This window comes from Marmota monax, unplaced genomic scaffold, assembly GCF_021218885.2.
Source record: "Marmota monax isolate L192 unplaced genomic scaffold, Marmota_monax_Labrador192_F-V1.1 WCK01_AAM20220418_F8-fsc00098, whole genome shotgun sequence".
In the NCBI taxonomy this organism is placed as follows: domain Eukaryota; kingdom Metazoa; phylum Chordata; class Mammalia; order Rodentia; family Sciuridae; genus Marmota; species Marmota monax.
In genome coordinates this window covers 6,475,514-6,492,765 of record NW_026694639.1, presented here as the reverse complement: position 1 = coordinate 6,492,765, position 17,252 = coordinate 6,475,514, and the positions used below count along the sequence as shown (strand labels likewise).

At 38.6% G+C, this 17,252-nt stretch overlaps 1 protein-coding gene across 2 annotated transcripts in view; it reads left to right on the top strand.

Moving 5' to 3' along the window:
* Nucleotides 1-17,252, top strand: part of Pter (phosphotriesterase related) — a 71,844-nt gene that overhangs the window by 25,302 nt on the left and 29,290 nt on the right. For both annotated transcript variants that reach the window (XM_046422995.2, XM_058572308.1), the window contains exons 2-3: nucleotides 13,460-13,933; nucleotides 15,202-15,467. In XM_046422995.2, the coding sequence (XP_046278951.1) occupies nucleotides 13,502-13,933; nucleotides 15,202-15,467 (698 nt within the window). In that variant the 5' untranslated portion in view covers nucleotides 13,460-13,501. The remainder of the gene's footprint in view (nucleotides 1-13,459; nucleotides 13,934-15,201; nucleotides 15,468-17,252) is intronic.

The window sequence follows — 17,252 nt, the reverse complement described above, 5'->3', positions numbered from 1 at the left end:
TAGGCAGCACACAGCTCGCCAAAGAAAGTCGACGAGGGCTGGCATCACCGGAAGTGTCTCCAATGCTCCTTGCAGTGACTCAGACCTTTTCCTGCCTTACTACCATTTTTTACACCAAGCAGGTTGGGTCTGACTGTGTAAAAACATATCTGGTATGGTTCATTTGAAGTCTGAATTAGCTAAGCAGAGCAACAAAAATCACGACATTTTTTTTTTCCAAAAAGAGTCTACTGTGTGGCCTTTAAGATAAAGGATCTGAGAAGATTTTGTGGGAAATGCCTTTTAGCTATATAGTTAGTTGTGTAACTGAATCACAAAGGCTTTCTGCCATTCTAAGGAGACTTATTTTAAAATTAAATTGCCTTAAAAAGAAATTAGTGTGGATGGTCTGTACATTTAAAACATTAGGATAAGAGTCATTATCCAGTTTTACTCCTTGTGGGGGAATGCCCGTGACCATGAATCACCTGCTGTAATTTTACTAGGTATTTATAGTTTTCTGATTTACAGTTGACTTCTACTAATTCAGAAAGGAACTGTCCTTGAAGATGAAGTCACTGGCTGTTATTTTTATGTGCTCAAATGTCTTGTTTTCAGTAAAGGAAGTTTAAAAAAAAAAAAGAAAGAAAGGGTTTATATTCCTGCGTAGTGGGCACAGAAGAATCAGCTAAAGGCGTGTTCATTATCTTCTGAGACCTGGGAGAGTGCAGACATAGAAAAGTTGAACACACATGGCTTCAAATTCCACAGCCCCAGATCCCAGGGGAAAACATTTTCCATGCTTTTTAATCATTTTTAAGTGTTCTGATTTAGGGAGGTAATGTGATATTCCATAAAAGAATCTGTTATGATCTCAGAATTATCTATTGTCAGAAATATATTAAATAACTCTTCCAAGGAAAATGTGCAGCTCTTTTCTAAGAATTGCTAACTGCTATAGACTACACATTTACATTGTTCTTTCTTGGTCCCAATTCTACTTCTATTTGTAATTTTCTTGCTCCTGCTTTAAAAAAGAAAAAAGTGATTTCTTCATTATATGTTTCCTTTGTGAAAGTCATGTGTGGAATAGGCTGGGTTAAAATAAGCAGGCCTATAAATATTAGTTAAACCATACTATGTGCCAGGCATTGTGGAGAGCTGAGGACTGATGACAGATAAGACACGGAGTTGCCCTTGAGATTTCCAAGTCCCAAAGAGACAAAACGGAAGAAGTCCATTTTCAAGGTTAAGCTTCAGGTGCTATGAGAGTGCCTAAAGTCAGCACCTTACTCAGATTGCTTGGGCAGGGATGAAGAACATCAGGAAAAGCTTCTAATTAGAAATCAGTCAAAGTCACATCCTGAAGACCAGGTGGAAATCTGTCATGATAGGAACTGTGTTAGGGAGGCAGAGTAGGGCTGGGACGGGTTTTCGAGCTGAGACCAGGGAAGCAGAAACCCATTCAAAGAGCTCAAGGCAGGTGAGAGCTTGGGTAGTCGGGAAGAGCGCAGGTAATTCTGAGTCCTGTCTGAAGCGCTGAGTGGAATCGGGGGTATTATCAGACTCTACCTTTAGATTTGTTTCTAAAGTAGGAAGAGGACTGGGGAGAGACACACGTGTGTACATTTCAGAGAGCACTGTGTAGGCTTGGTGTGATGGACTGGGAAGGCTGGAAGACCACTACGCACTCTTACCCTAATGCATCCTGACAAGATGGAGCTTCCCATTGGGGCAGTGCCTGTGAGGATAAAGAGGAAAAGATGAATTAAAGGTCAATAATAGGGAGTCAGACTTACAGATTTGGAAACCAAATGGATATTGGTGAGGCAGGAATCTTGGATGAAATCAGAGTTGTTTGTTTGTTTACATGTGTGTTGGTAGATGCAGTGTCAGAGAGAACATGGAGAATATAGACAGCCAAACCCTCAGGACTAAATATCATGACCTGTGTAATTACCAAATGCCATGTTGGGCACGTAGTAATTATTCAAAAGGTTGATATTGTTGTCATTGGAAGGTTAACTGGTCTGTTTAATTTTAACAGAATTATCCCCGGAGTGCCATCCATAATCAATAACTAGCATCCTTTAAACACACCTGATTTTAGATTGCGACTTTCCAGCCCTGGGACAAGTTTTTAAGATTTTCTTGGCTTCAGTATCCTTGTCCACATCAACCTGGCAGCGTTTGTGAGAATTCAAGATAACAGATGCCAAGTGCTAGGGTTGTGGCTCAGCGGTAGGGTGCGCACCTAGCATGTGCAAGGCACTGGGTTGGATCCTCAGCACCACATAAAAATAAATAAATAAAGGTACAGAGGGGGGGAGGGAGGAAGGGAGGAGAGATTCAACGTACTTTAAGTAGCACCTGTCACTTTGTAGGAGCTCTGTAAATGAATAAAAAGCACCATATTGTCCCCAGCCTCAAAGTGAGGGTCTAGAACCCTCTTATTACTCTTTTTATCTCCCGTAGACTCTACCTACCCAACCTATCATCTTACACTTAACAGATGCTCAGCAAATATTTACCAAGTTTATGGAAATTGTTTCTTATTTCATCTTTCTTCTTGTTTTTCTGCTCATCTGCCAAGGCTCTTCACCATCCTTAGAAAAGGATTCTTTTTATGGTTCTATCATTACATGGTTTATCCTAATTTAAAATGTCTTTTTCTTGATTCTTCTTTTTCCACTTACAAATGAATGATATTCATATTTTCTGATCCTTTCTTTTTTTCAAATATTTATTTTTTAGTTTTAGGTGGACATTATATCTGAATTTTATTTTTATGTGGTGCTAAGGATCGAACACAGTGCCTCATGCATGGTAGGTGAGTGCTCCACCACCGAGCCACAATCCCAGCCCTTCTGACCCTTTCTTATAAAACATCTTATAAAAAACAACAACCTCCCCCATCTCTACTCCCAACCCCACATAGAATGTACTCAGGAGATCCTGGCTCTTGTCTGGCTCACATGTGATAAGAATTACTCACGACACTGAGCCTTCTCCAGAATTGTGTTTAGGCTCCAGGACTTCCACCTGGAGGCCTTGACTTCAGGGCAAGTCAACTTCAAGGTCAAATCCAACTTAATATTTAATATTTAATATTGCTAAACTACATTTCATTTCATTACATTAATGACTTGGTCAAGTAGTTTGAATTTAATCAGAATGACCTTAACCACTGAAATGGCATGCAATTTGATCCTAAATATCTGCATAAGAAACAATATCAAATGCCAGGAAAGACCAGAAATCAGCAAATCTGTGACAATAAAGAAGAATCCGAAATAACTCTTGAGTGCATAAATCTTTGCCTACTTGTGTGCTTTAGTTGGGAAATTCAAAATCTATAATTGATGATTTTACATGTGACATTCCTGTAGGCATCTGATGGGTGCACAGTGGTAACATTGATCCTTTTCCATTTCATTCCCTTTCACTGACTAGTGACATCATAGATAAGCATAAAAATCTAGAAATTACTAAATTATAAAGAAGAAACAAAATGATCTATTTCTGCTCCTCCTACCACCCAAAGGAAAACATAACATTTTTGTATGTGTAGTTGGTAATCTCTGCACGCATATACTTACCATACTTAGTTTTGTGCTTTGCTTTTTTACATATTATAATTAGAGCATCTTCCTATGTCATTATTCTTTGAAAATACAATGTGAATGGTTATACATTGTATATATAAACATTCTCTTATACATTTTTGTTGCTATTCTAAATAATATCATGATGAAATCTTTGTGCATAAATATTTTTACACCTGTCTAAATCTTTCCTGAAGACAGATTCCTAGTGGCAAGTAACATTTTTAAGACTAAATAATATTGCTAAACTACTTTTGATTACAGTTGAGGGAACTCAATTTTGCCAGCATTCTATTTAGGAGAACTCTTGTATCATTGTGTTCACTACAATCTTATCTAGTCAATAAAGTAGCCAGATGTCTTATAGCTGAGTCCCAAATTATGCTTTCTATTGGATCCCACAATGTGGCAACTTTTGTAATTTTTCAGGACTAAGGTACCATGTAAAATGATAAGGGTTTTTTTCCTGGAATGTGAAAACTAGATTTCTATTCATGAAAAATTCCAATTGGTTATTTGGTATTCCCTGTATTGTGTTGCTTGCATAAGTTAAGTTTCTTAAATGTTGTAATGTTATATACATTAAAGTTCACAAAAACTGTGACCCTTTTCCCCCACCATGTCTTGGAACTTATCTGGCAGTAATAATTCCAAATAAATGCCTTGGTATTACATGAATTGACTTCAAAATATACTAAAAAGCTATAGTAAACAAAACAGCATGATATTGGCATACAAACAGACACGTAGACCAGTGGGACAGAATAGGAAGCTAAGAAGACAACCTGCTCATCTATAGCCACCGACCTTCAACAAAGGAGCTAAGAACACACATTGGGAAAGGACCATCTTTTCAAGAAATGAGGCTAGGAAAATTGGATGTCCACAGGCAGAAAATAAAAGTTCACTCCTATCTCTCGCCACACACAAAAATCAAGTTAAAATTTAAGACTTGAAATGAAACTAACTAGAGGAAAACATAGTGGAAAAGTTTTAGGATATTGGGATGGGCAGGGATCTTATATATATATGACCACTGAAGCACAGGAAATGAAAACAAAAACTGTCAAGTGAGATGATATCAAGCTGAAATTCTTCTGCCCAGTAGAGGAAACAAGAGAGTGAAAAGACAACTTACAGAATGAGAGGAAAATATTTATAGGCTCTACATTTGACAAAAGGTTAATATCCAGAATATATAAAGAACTCAGACAACTCAACCACAACAAACAACAACAAATAATCCGATTAAAAATGGGCAATCACCCTAAATAGACATTTCTCAAAGGAACACATACAAATAGCCAATAGGAAATTTTAAAATGTTCAGCATCATTAAACATCAGGGGAATGCAAATCAAAACTACAACGAGATATCACCTCACTCTAGTTACAGTGATTATGATCATAAAGGCAAAAGATAAGTGCTGGTGAGGATTTACAGAAAAGGGAATCCTTGCACACTGCTGAGGGGAATGTAAGTGAATTCAGTTACTATGAAAAACAGTAGAAGGGGCATTTAAAAATTAAAAATAGAACTACCATATAATTCATCAACCCCAACTACTGGGTACTTATCAAAAGAAATAAAGTCTGTATATCCAAGAGATATCTAAACTCTCATATTCATTGCAGCAGTATTCACAATAGCCAAGAAATGGAAGCTGATAAATGAATAAGAAAATGTATTATATATATACAAATGGAATACTATTCAGTCCTTAAAAAGGAAGAAAGCCTATCATTTATGACAACATAGATAGAGCTAGAGAGCTAGAGCTATGTGAATTGAAATAAGCCAGAAATAGAAAGACAGATACCACATGACCTCACTCATATGTGGAATCTAAAATAGTTGATCTCATAGAAGTGAGTAGAATATTACAAACAACAATAAACATTGGTGAGGATGTGGGGAAAAAGGCACACTCATACACTGCTGGTGGGACTGCAAACTGGTGCAGCCAATATGGAAAGCAGTATGGAGATTCCTTGGAAAAATGGGAATGAAACCCCCTTTTGACCCAGCTATCCCACTCCTCAGATATACCCGAAGGACTTAAGAACAGAATTACTACAGGGACACCAACCACATCAATGTTTATAGCAACACAATTCACAGTAGCCAAACTGTGGAACCAACCTAGATGCCCTTCAGTAGATGAATGGATAAAAAAAAAATGTGGCATATATACACAATGGAATAAATTCAGCAATAAAAGCGAATAAAATCATGGCATTTGCAGATAAATGGATGGAGTTGAAGAAGATAATGCTAAGTGAAGTTAGCCAATCCCCAAAAACCAAATGCTGAATGTTTTCTCTGATGTAAGGAGGCTGATCATAGTGGGGTCAGAAGGGAGAGTATGGGAGGATTAGATGAACTCTAGATAGGGCAAAGCGGTGGGAGGGAGCATGAGGGTAGGAAAGCTGGTGGGATGAGATGGACATCATTACCCTAATTACAGGTATGAAGACACGAATGGTGTGAATATGTTTTGTATACAACCAGAGATATGAAAAATTGTGCTCTATATGTGTAATATGAACTGTAATGCATTCTGTTGTCATATATAGCAAATTAGGAAAGAAAAAAAAAGAAGTGAGTAGAATAATGGTTACCGAAGGCTGAGAGTAAGAGGGACAGGGAAAGATTGGTCAATGGGTTCCAAGTTACAGCTAGAAAGGGATTAGGACTTCAGCATATGAATTCTGGGGGGGACTCAAGCATTCCGTCCATAGCACCAAATAACAGCCATTTAATTATCTCCCACAACTCTGTGGGCTGGTCTTGGGTGTCGCTGACTCTGCAGTTAGTGAGGATTTCGGCTGCACTTGAATGTCCAAGATGGCTCACTTATTTGTCTGGTATCCCACAGGAACAGTCGCAAGGCTGAGGCTCAGTGGGGACCTTGGATTGCTGGGAGCCCCCCTTCCTCTTCTCCCTGTGGTCTCAGAGCATCTCTTTCTCTGCAGGAGGCTGTAGCCAGACTTCTCACACTACAGCTCAAGTTTCCCCAAAGCACAAAAGCAAAGCTGTTTTGGAAGATTTAGGTCCCAATCTGGTATTGCATCACTTCTGCCATATTCTCTTGGTTAAGACGAATCACAGGCCAGCTCAAGTTCAGAGTGGAAGGAGCCACACACGAGGGTGAAGATAGGAAAGCATGTTCACCGAAGGCCATCCGTGGAGACTGCCTAATGCATTGTATTAAGTGCATTCATTTAAAAAGGCATTTCCAGTTCCAGTTGCCCATGGATAATGAGGACCTCCTGCAGCTGTAATCACTTTGGTGGGCATGTCCAAGAGCCTAATGAGTTCTGATGTCAATCGCAACAGTCAATCTACTTTTAACAATCACAGGCCTGAAGTGAAGGCATTCATTTTTAAGCAAATTAGAGCCTCCATTTGATTCATACACTTCAACCCCCTATTGTTAGTTTTTTAAAAGAATAAGTTTAGGTTCATTTGCCTAAGGATACTAAGCAAATATTTGGAAAATAATTCAAAGTTTGATGTACAATAATAATTCCACACATTTGTAGGGTGCTTTATAATTTAAATAGTGCCTTTAAGTATCATCTTATTTGCTTTTCATATCTTCTGTGGTAGGTCAAGCAGGCTTTATTCTAGTTTTCAAGTGAGGAAAATAACTCATCAGAAGCTTTTAAATTTTTCACAGTCACACAGTAAGGAAACATTGAAGCCAAGACCCTAAATTTCTGGTGCTTTCAAACCATTCATTCCTTTTAGAGCTCCCTTTAAAATTTTAAAGCCCCTGAAACTGAAATCCAACCCCCCCATTACATGTATATGTATGTCTGTACACGTATAGAAAATGCACATTTTAAACACCATTCTTAAAGAATGCTTCAGTGATGGTTAATATCTATAGAAGGCCAATAAAATCCAATTCAAGTTAAAGGACCCCACAGAAGCACAGATGTCTTTGAAAAGTCAACAGATTCAGCATCTCCATTACACAGATGGGAAAACACGGCCAAAGTGACACACAGTTATTTAGTGGAAGAGCTACAAGAACTCTTGACTCTGAACCCAACTCTTCTTCTACCTAGACCTGGCCCCCTTAAGAGCAGACTTCCAAATGAAATTGTGTGAGAAATATGGACATTTCATGTATTTAATACATTAGGAATTAAAAGTAACAACAATTTAAAGTTCTTTATTAACAAAATAAAGTGACATACCCACTATAAGACTTCCTCAAAATATTTCTGTTTCTGGGTAACATCCAATTGCTAGGAATTCATGGGACAAAGTTCTTTTTATAGAAAATTGAGGGTTGCTGGGTGTCATGGAGCACAACTGTAATCCCGGCAACTCAGGGGACTGAGGCAGAAGGACTGCAAGTTTAAGGCCGGCCTCAGAAACTTAGGATCTAAGCATTTTAGTGAGACTCTTTTTCAAAAGAAAAAATAAAAAGAACTAGGGATGTGGCTCAGTGGTTAAGTACCCCAAGGCTCCATCCCTAGTTCCAAAAAAAAAAAAGTGAGGTCTCGCCTCAGTGTGGAGGGTTCTTGGTGAAAGGAAGAGACATACCTGTTGTATCTGGCAACTAGGTAACTGTCTCATTCTCAGGACTATATGTTAGTAGTGAAATCAAGATATGGACCTGAAACATTTTCACAACATTGAGTGTGGAAACTTCTTCTGAGAGGTAGAAGGGTTGAGATGAGATCTTGGCTTTTCAACTTAGGAAAAACAAAATGTCAGTTATTTGCCAGTGTTTTGACAATACTATCCCACTTGTCCCAACTCTAGGCTGTTACTCCAATAAATAATGAATATGTTACATTTTGACCTAAGCAGAGATGGTGTTTTCTTCTTCCCATTGCCTCCCTCCTTTCCTACTCTTTTTTCTTTTTTAAAAATACTTATTTAGTTGTAGATAGACACAATATCTTTATTTATTCATTTTTATGTGGTGCTGAGGATCAAACCCAGTGTCTCACATGTGCAAGGCAGGCGCTCTACCCCTGGGCGATAGCCCCAGCCCACCTCCTTTTCTTTTTAAAATAAAACCATATTTGTATTTAGTTTACCAAAAGGCAACAAATTGAAGAAATCAGTAGTACTAGTTACCAGAATCTACAGAGTGTGCTGACTTGAAGGGTTGACCAGATGGCCCATATTTGACTGACCTGAGGAATCAATGAATTATGTCATAAGCTGGATTCTTTTAGTTAAGCACTCTGATATCTTTTCCAGCTTGTCTAATAATAATACCTCCAGATTTTCACTTTCTTTGTCAAATGGGGGGAAAAACCTTAGGAATGAAACCTACCATTTTCGTCTGAATATAAGATACAAGCTGTCCATTTGTATCTCTGAGAAGTTTTGTTTTATTTGTGTCACAGTTTGCAGAACTTGCTGGGCTGGGTACCCTTATTGTTCTGTGTACCAAAGAGGTTGGATTTCTTTCTCTTTATCTGGCATAGTTTTTTTTATTTTTTTGACAGTGTTTAATATTAAAAACAGTAAATCTGCATGCATTAGAACCATTTCATCATAAATATCTGAGAAAGTGGAAGTTCGGTGGCTGCATACACAGAGGGACTCCTGGTGTCGCCCTTGTTCAGCAAGCAGACACATGCTGTTTGGGAGAAGACCTGTCACAGATCTGAACCTGCATGATGAAAGTATTCAAACAAGCTTTAAAAAATATTATACAGTTTTAAAAATATTTTTGTCACAAATCAAATGTCAGCTTTAAGTGCAGTGTTTATGGAGTGCTGCTGTACTGCGTGATGTAACACATAAAAAAAATAGAAGTACTGATATATTTGGACCATTTATTTGAAATATACTTTTTTAGTAGCAGTAAGTCAGCAAGAAAGTCCAGTTAGAAAGTTCTATCTGCTCTTCCTCTTCCTGCTTCTACTTTTTTGCCATCTCCACTGATGTCACCTCAGACCAAGCCACTGCCTGATCTTCTCCTGGTTGATAGCAATACCCTATGGATCTCTGTGCAGGCTCCGTTGGATTCTCATCCATCCCTTCCCCACAGAGCTGCCAGAATTTTCACTCCATCTCTTCTCCCATGTCAAAATCTGAAATGCCTGCCCATTTTTCACCAGCAAGGGTTTGTTCATGGAAACAACTGAGTGAAATGAAACAAGGGATTTGGGATAGGGATTAAGACTTCCAGTTGTGGAAGAAGTTGGGGGAGTCAACTGCAAAGCAATTCACTAAAACTCAGTTTCACCAGTTAAGTACTGCAGCTACAACTGCAAGACAAGTACCTTCAACCAGGTCTAGGGCCACTGCAGCAGAGGCAGGAGCAGGAGAAGAACATTGTCTACAAAATAGAGTGGAAGACATACATGATGTATTGCATTTAAAAGAAATCTGATATATCAAGTATGCAGAGTTCTGGAAGTCCTCCCCTCTTCAATGTAAAATGCAACTGAAATGGACATTCGAGCTAACTACACGGACTAATCTTAAGTCTGATGGCCCAGGTTTGCAATAACAATGACCAAATCTCAGGGAAGCTAAAACTAAAATTTTCTCCAAAGTTCCCCCTCCTTGCTGAATCTTCAGCAATTAGGCAACTAACTTTTCTATGTATTTCATAAAAGTGGGATCACACATATACTTTTGAAACAGTCAAATTCTATTTAATTGTTTCTGGCTTAAAATTGTGTTGTAATAGTTGTACTGTTAGGCTCTCTGATTCTCCTCCTCCTGTCCTTTTTGTTTTAATATGGTTTTTTAAAATTTTTTATTCTAGAATCATCAGGATTAGAAGGGTTATTATCTTAGGTCAAGTAGTAATAGAAATTTCCAACTATCCTCTGTCTCCCAGATGATTTTTATTTCACACTTGAAGTACAACCAAGCTTTTGGTTACATATTGACAGCTCCAGCTATCCCTGTCCCCACTAGTACAAGTTTGTGCAATACCAAATCTTCCCGGGGATGCTGGGGAATAAGCCCAAAGTCTCCCTTTCTTGTTGGTGGTCACTCCTGCCTGCCCAGCTGTGCACTGCTGCTCTTATCATTCATTACTTCCCTCCTGGTTCTGTGAACTCATCTCTGTGGTGGAAGGTCCTGAACAGCCACAGACCCATATGTTTAAAAAGAGAGCAACTTCCAGGCCAAATACAAGCAGAAAAGGGCTCTCCTGGTGCACAGGAATCATGAATTCTAGGTGTGTACTTTATCCCATTCGCAGACACACTCTGACTTGAAGCGATGTTAGCCAGTTTGTTCTTTAATCTTTCTTTATCTTTTGAGCGTGCGTTACATTGTGTATGATCATAGGAGGAGCCAACCAACAAGCTCTGTCTGAGAGCATTAGAGGAGGTTCCCAGAAGGGATGACATTTCTTAAGTGATTTTGTTTTTCACAAAGACTCACAGCTTGTGAGCTTGAAATGGACCACATTGCTCTTTCAAATATGCATCAATTAAATATGCCGCTTGGTACTTTTCTAGTAAAAATGGGGGTGTTTTATCAGTTGATCCTAATTTCAACCCCTCTGTGGCTCTCTGGAACACATCTGAGACACCATCAGCCAGAAGGAAAGAAATAACAAATTAATCCATTTTGGAGGATTGGATCTATCATTAGTGGTGCTATGATGTAATCCACTGAAGGAATAAAAGGCATGCTCATTGCTCTTTATAACAAGGAGTCACTGAACAGTACTTGCCTAGATGTCATCAGTGGCCACCACGGGAATGGCCTAGCTATTGGAGGCTTGGTTTGTAGAGGAGCGCCATCAAACAGGACTTGATGGACACATTAGTCACAAGTTCTGAAGTGTTCTATCAGAATGTCTAAATCAGATTGGGTGCTGTGGTGCACGCCTATGATCCCAGTGGCTTGGGAGTCTGAGGAAGAAGGATTGAAAGTTCAAGGCCAACCTCAGCAACTCAGCAAGGCCCGAAGCAATTTAGTTAGTAAGACCCCTATCTCAGAAAATTAAAAGGGCTAGGGGTGTGGCTCAGTGATTAAGCACCCTTGAGTTTGATCCCTGGTATCAAAAAAAAAAAAAAAAAAACAGTGTCTAAATCAGGTACTTCCATGGGGCCAATATAGCTCAAACATCTATGTTCAAGATAATTTCAGTGATTGTAAGTAAATTGACCTATAACCCTCCTTCCCTGACCTCGAACTTTGTTTTCACCTTGTCTCCGTTTGCACTCTATACCAATTACAATTTTTTACACTCCCAAATCATCAACCTCTTCTTGTGAAAAGAAACAACCCAGGAAATGCAAACTAGTTCTTAGACCCAGGGGAACAGAGCTGGAATTTGTTGGCATGGGCTGTGCTCCAAACAGGTAGATAATTTCTACCTGGATTATCTCATCCTACTTAATTCTTAAGATAACCTATGAAATTCACATTGTTATTCTGATTTTATGATCAGAAAACAGATGCTCAGAACATCAGACAAGGCCTTCAAAGGGTTGTGGGGAAAAAAATAATGATTTCAGATTTCCTTGCGTAGGAAGAGTTTCAGAGCTTTCAAAAACGCTCTCCTCTCAGTTCCCAATTTTTTTCCACCACCCTCTGAACATGTCTGGCTGGTGCTCGGCATGGAACATCCTTTCTCACAGTGGTTTTGCTCTTGGCCACGTGGGTGTCTGGAGTCACCAGTGTCCACAGCACCTTTTTCTTTGCTAGCCCTGTCCCTTCACTTAGGAAATGTACTTTTAACAGGAAAGTGCTGGAACTGGGGTTCATGCTGTCACTGATAGAAACTTGATGAATACTTAATTTGTGTAAAAATGGAAGGATGTAGAGGCTAAAGACGTCTGTGCTCTTTTTTAGGACACCCAGTCTCAGTCTCAATGGCATCACAGTCGCTTTTGTTATGACAAAGATTTTTTTGCTTTTAAGTATTTTTGAAGTGTTTCTTTCTGTGTGCCCTAGACAATAAGCCACCTCAGGCGGAGGGGTCTCATTATTAAACCCAGGTGTACTTTCCCTCCCCCCTCAGCTGTTCTGGGGACATCCTCTCTGAAACCACGCAGGCTAGCGGTCTCATCTTATGCTTCTTTATTGCTCCAACTTCTGGTGCTTACTGAACCTTCAACAGAAGTTTGTTCACATAGATTGCAAATGAATGATAAAATAATTGGTAGCTTCAGCACACTTACTTTAGCTGAAAACTGATGAAACAGTACTGACATATGGCTGGTTTTGATGCAAACTATTGATGACGAAGAGTTGTGGCTTTTTGTTGTTGTTTGTTTTGATTTTGTGTTTGCAGTGCTGGGAATTGAACCTAGGGCCTCCTGGAGGCTAGACACGTGACCTACACTGTCCAGCCATGAAGATTTTTTAAAAAGATTATTGTTGAATTATCAAAAAATGCATAACTATAACTAATGAAATTCAATTAGTTTAAAAAATAAATGCGAGTCAGATGTGGTGGCGCACTTCTGTAATCCCAGTGGCTTGGGAGGCTGAAGCAGGAGGATCGACAGTTCAAAGCCAGCCTCAGCAACTTAGTGAGGCCCTAAGCAACTCAGCGAGATCCTGTCTTTAAATAAAATATTAAAAGGACTGGGGGTGTGGCTCAGTGGTAAAGCACCTCTGGGTTCAATCCCCAGTACCAAGAAAATAAATAAATAATGTGTATTGAATATCAAGAAATATTTCCAGGAGTTGAAGTTGGGACTAAATCAAGCAGGCAAAGTTTCAGTGGAAGTGGAGGGGACACGTACTACCACTCATGGCACTCAGAGCTGCCCAGGGGTGGACTCTGACTTTGGCAGGATGATAAGTGACGTTGATTCTCTTTTTCACACAGGCGTGTGTTTAAAACCCCCCACTCCCTATGGGTATATGTGTGTTAAGTTTTCTGATTGTAGGGTTTTTTTTTTCCCCCTCCCAGGAAACACTCCTTTCAGAGCAACTCCTGGTGGTACCATCAGAAATGTCTTCCTTAAGTGGGAAAGTGCAAACTGTTTTGGGCCTTGTGGAACCAAGCAAACTGGGCCGCACCCTGACCCATGAACATTTGACAATGACCTTCGATTGCTCTTACTGCCCACCTTCTCCCTGCCATGAAGCTATCTCTAAGGAAACGATCATGATGAGAAATTTATTTTGGATCCAGAATAATCCTTATTCCCATAAAGAGAACCTTCAGCTGAATCAGGAGACAGAAGCCATAAAGGAAGAATTGTTGTATTTTAAAGCTAAAGGTGGAGGGGCCTTGGTAGAGAACACAACCACCGGGATTAGCAGAGACGTGCAGATGTTGAAGCGGCTTGCAGAACAGACTGGAGTCCACATCATAGCTGGAGCTGGGTTTTATGTGGATGCAACTCACTCTGCAGAGACCAGAGCCATGTCAGTGGAGCAGGTAAAAAGCACTAAGCTCTTGGACAGTGTTTGTGTTTCAATTCAGAATAGCCCAAACCTTGGATATGCCATTGATTCAAAAGTAGTGGGCATGCAGCAAAAATTTGCTAACTAGCAAAGGCATCTGCCAATTGAGCCTCTAATTAATAACCTTTTATTTCATAAAGAAAAAGTTTAGAAGAAGGACATCTTAATGCTTTAGTCATTTAAAAAAAACTCTGCCTATTAATGCTTAGATTTAAGTTTATCATATCAGTCCTCAGCAGCGGCACCACAATCTATTTGTAAACCTCAATTTTCCATTATAAGCTTTAGTTATGCAACCTTGATTTTTTCCCCCTGGATTTTGTAATAACCAGCAATGAAAATTCACTGTAGGGTGAAACTTGGCAGGCAGAGACTTGGCACTTTTGCAAATATGTTTCCTTCTCTTTTTACAAAACAGGAGGGGTGGGAGAAAATCCATTCTCCTATTCTTGTCATAATATGATCTTAAGCAAGAATGGGCAGAAGGAAGAAAATCTTACATGATAAAATATCTTCAAATATGTGGCAAAGCTTTTTTTGCACACATATGTGTTCTTTCTAAATACACAAAAATCTGTATACATGTGTTTATACAAACAGGTAATATTCATATGTGTCTTTCATTATATGTTCAATTGAAGTTTTAGCAAAGGATCAGTGAAAGTTTAAAATGACTTGTATTTGAAATATTCATCTGTATTATTTTCTAATTAGGATTTGATTTTTAATATACTTATATTATTTAAAGACTAAGTTGAAGACAGGGATTATGTTTGACAAACCACTCTTAGACATTAATAATCACATGAACCAAAATGTGTCATATTGATATTGTGTGCTGACAGTACTGAATAAGAGAGAGAAATAAAAAATTCCTTGATTCAATCAACATAGATTCAGTGCCATTCATAGATACTGCTTCCAGATTAAATTATAGATTTTTCTCCAACTGAATGTACTCTCATAGAGTCACTTTTTTTTCCCTTTTTCTTCCTCGAGCTGTGAATTTCTTGTGAAATAATCACAGTAGGATGTTATTGAATCTTAAATTTAGAATAGCTTGTTGAATGTGCTATTTGCCCAACAAAATACCTTTCTCACTGGCCAATATTAATTGAATAAATATTGAATATGCTTTTAAAAGAATGCGTGACTGAATAAATGAATTCATTCATGTCCTATGATGAATTTATTTTGATAAATTCCACCATCAATAAAGCATGTTCACTCCCACTTGCTTAGCTTACTGATGTCCTTATTAATGAAATTCTCCATGGAGCTGATGGAACCAGTATCAAGTGTGGCGTTATTGGAGAAATTGGTTGCTCCTGGCCTTTGACAGAGAGTGAAAGAAAGGTTCTGCAGGCAACAGCTCATGCACAGGCTCAGCTTGGCTGTCCTGTTACGATCCATCCTGGACAGAATTCAAGTGCACCATTTCAGATTATCCGAGTATTGCAAGAAGCTGGTGCAGACATCTCGAAAACAGTTATGGGCCACCTTGATAGGTAAGTGGGTTATCTTTCAAATTGGTGTAAACCACCCTATGATTAATGGAGAATCAACTTTTAAAAATCATCGGTAATAAAATCAATGGGCTACTAATCATGTAAGGGAAACTCACTACCTCAAAGACAGTATTAATAAAGTGTTAACAAACTAGCGTAAATAAAAGTCAAACCTGCCATTTTTGTGTCCCCCACCCCCGTTTCAGATAGTATCAGCATTAGTGTTCATGGGTCTTTTCTTTAGCTTACATAATCATTTATAGCTTTTCATAGTAGATGTCACTGTCTACTTCATTTCTTTATCTTATGGTATGATATCAGAATAGCTGCCATTTCTACCTGTTTGATGCTTGTCAGTAGTTGGGATAATAAATATATCCACAAAGATAAAGGGAGGGAAATTCAATGGTTTTACCTTGAAAAGAATCACTACTACAGATGCTTATGATTGCATACCTATTTATGATTTGAATATGATTTGGAAAATGCAATTATAAAAAATAAGATTAATGAATGTGGTATCTGATAGTACCGTGTATTAGTTTCTCGTGGTGGCTGTAACAAATTACAACACACCAGGAACCTTGAAATAACAGAAATTTAATCTCTTACTGTTCTGAAGGCAGAAGTCTAAAAATCAAAGTGTTGATGTGACCCCCAAAGGCGACAAGAGACAATCCTTCTTGGCTTTGTCCATTGTCTGGTAAATCTGGCTGTTCCTTAACTTGTATCTGCACAGGTGTAGCTTCTGCCTCTCTTCACATGGCCCTCTCCTCTGTGTGTGTCATTTCTAAGGACATTTGTCATTGGACTTAGGGCCCACCCAGATGATCCGCTCAGGGCCCACTCAGAGAGTCAAGGTCCTTAACTAAATTATATCCCAAAAGATCATTTTCCCAAATAAGGTCACTTTTAGAGGTTTCAAGGGTTAGATTATGTCTATGTGATTTTGATGATCCACCACTCAAACCCCTCCATGTTATATTAGATGCATAGGGGCCAGCAAAACAAATGCCTCCATGAACAGCTGTTGGCTACCGTTAATTTTATGAACAAATCTAATAGTGTTGCCAAGGCTAGCCATAAGTGTGTAGATTAGATTATTTTAAAAATTAATAAATACCAGGGAGTCTAATAATATATTGTACTTAGTTCTGTTTTGTATTTTGGAATAAAGCCATATTAACAGATTGATAAATTCTGATCATCCGTCCTGACATTCTGATATTTAATAAATGAACAGACCTACAGAATGTCTTGATAAAATGCTTCTACTTAATAGAAATATTGCAAAATCCTGTACAGAAAAAAATAAACAAGTTATAATTGTTGCAGAACAGAAAAGCCAATAATAAGTGGAGAAACTGAGGAACAGCTAGGTAAAGGTAGAACTCCTGGCAACTGGGTTGGTTCCAGATCCATACTTGACTATCTTTGGAAATCTTCTAGTTGTACTCATAAAACAGTGGGGTGAGTCTAAATACTGGTCATAGAGGTGGTGTGGCATAATATATAAAGACTAGAATCCTTGGACCCAGAGAGACCTTTAAATCATGACTTTACCATTTGTTGTGAGATCTTGGGTGGCTTCATTTGAATTTAAAACAATGTATTTCTGGGCACAGTGACAGGTAGTCTATATTGATTGTCCTGTAGTTCTAGCTACTCAGGAGGATGAGGTGAAAAGATTGCTTGAGCCCAAGGATTTGAGACTAGACTGGACAACAGAAAGAGAAGTGTCTCTAAATCAACAAATAAACAAAACCAATTGCTCAAATATTCTGT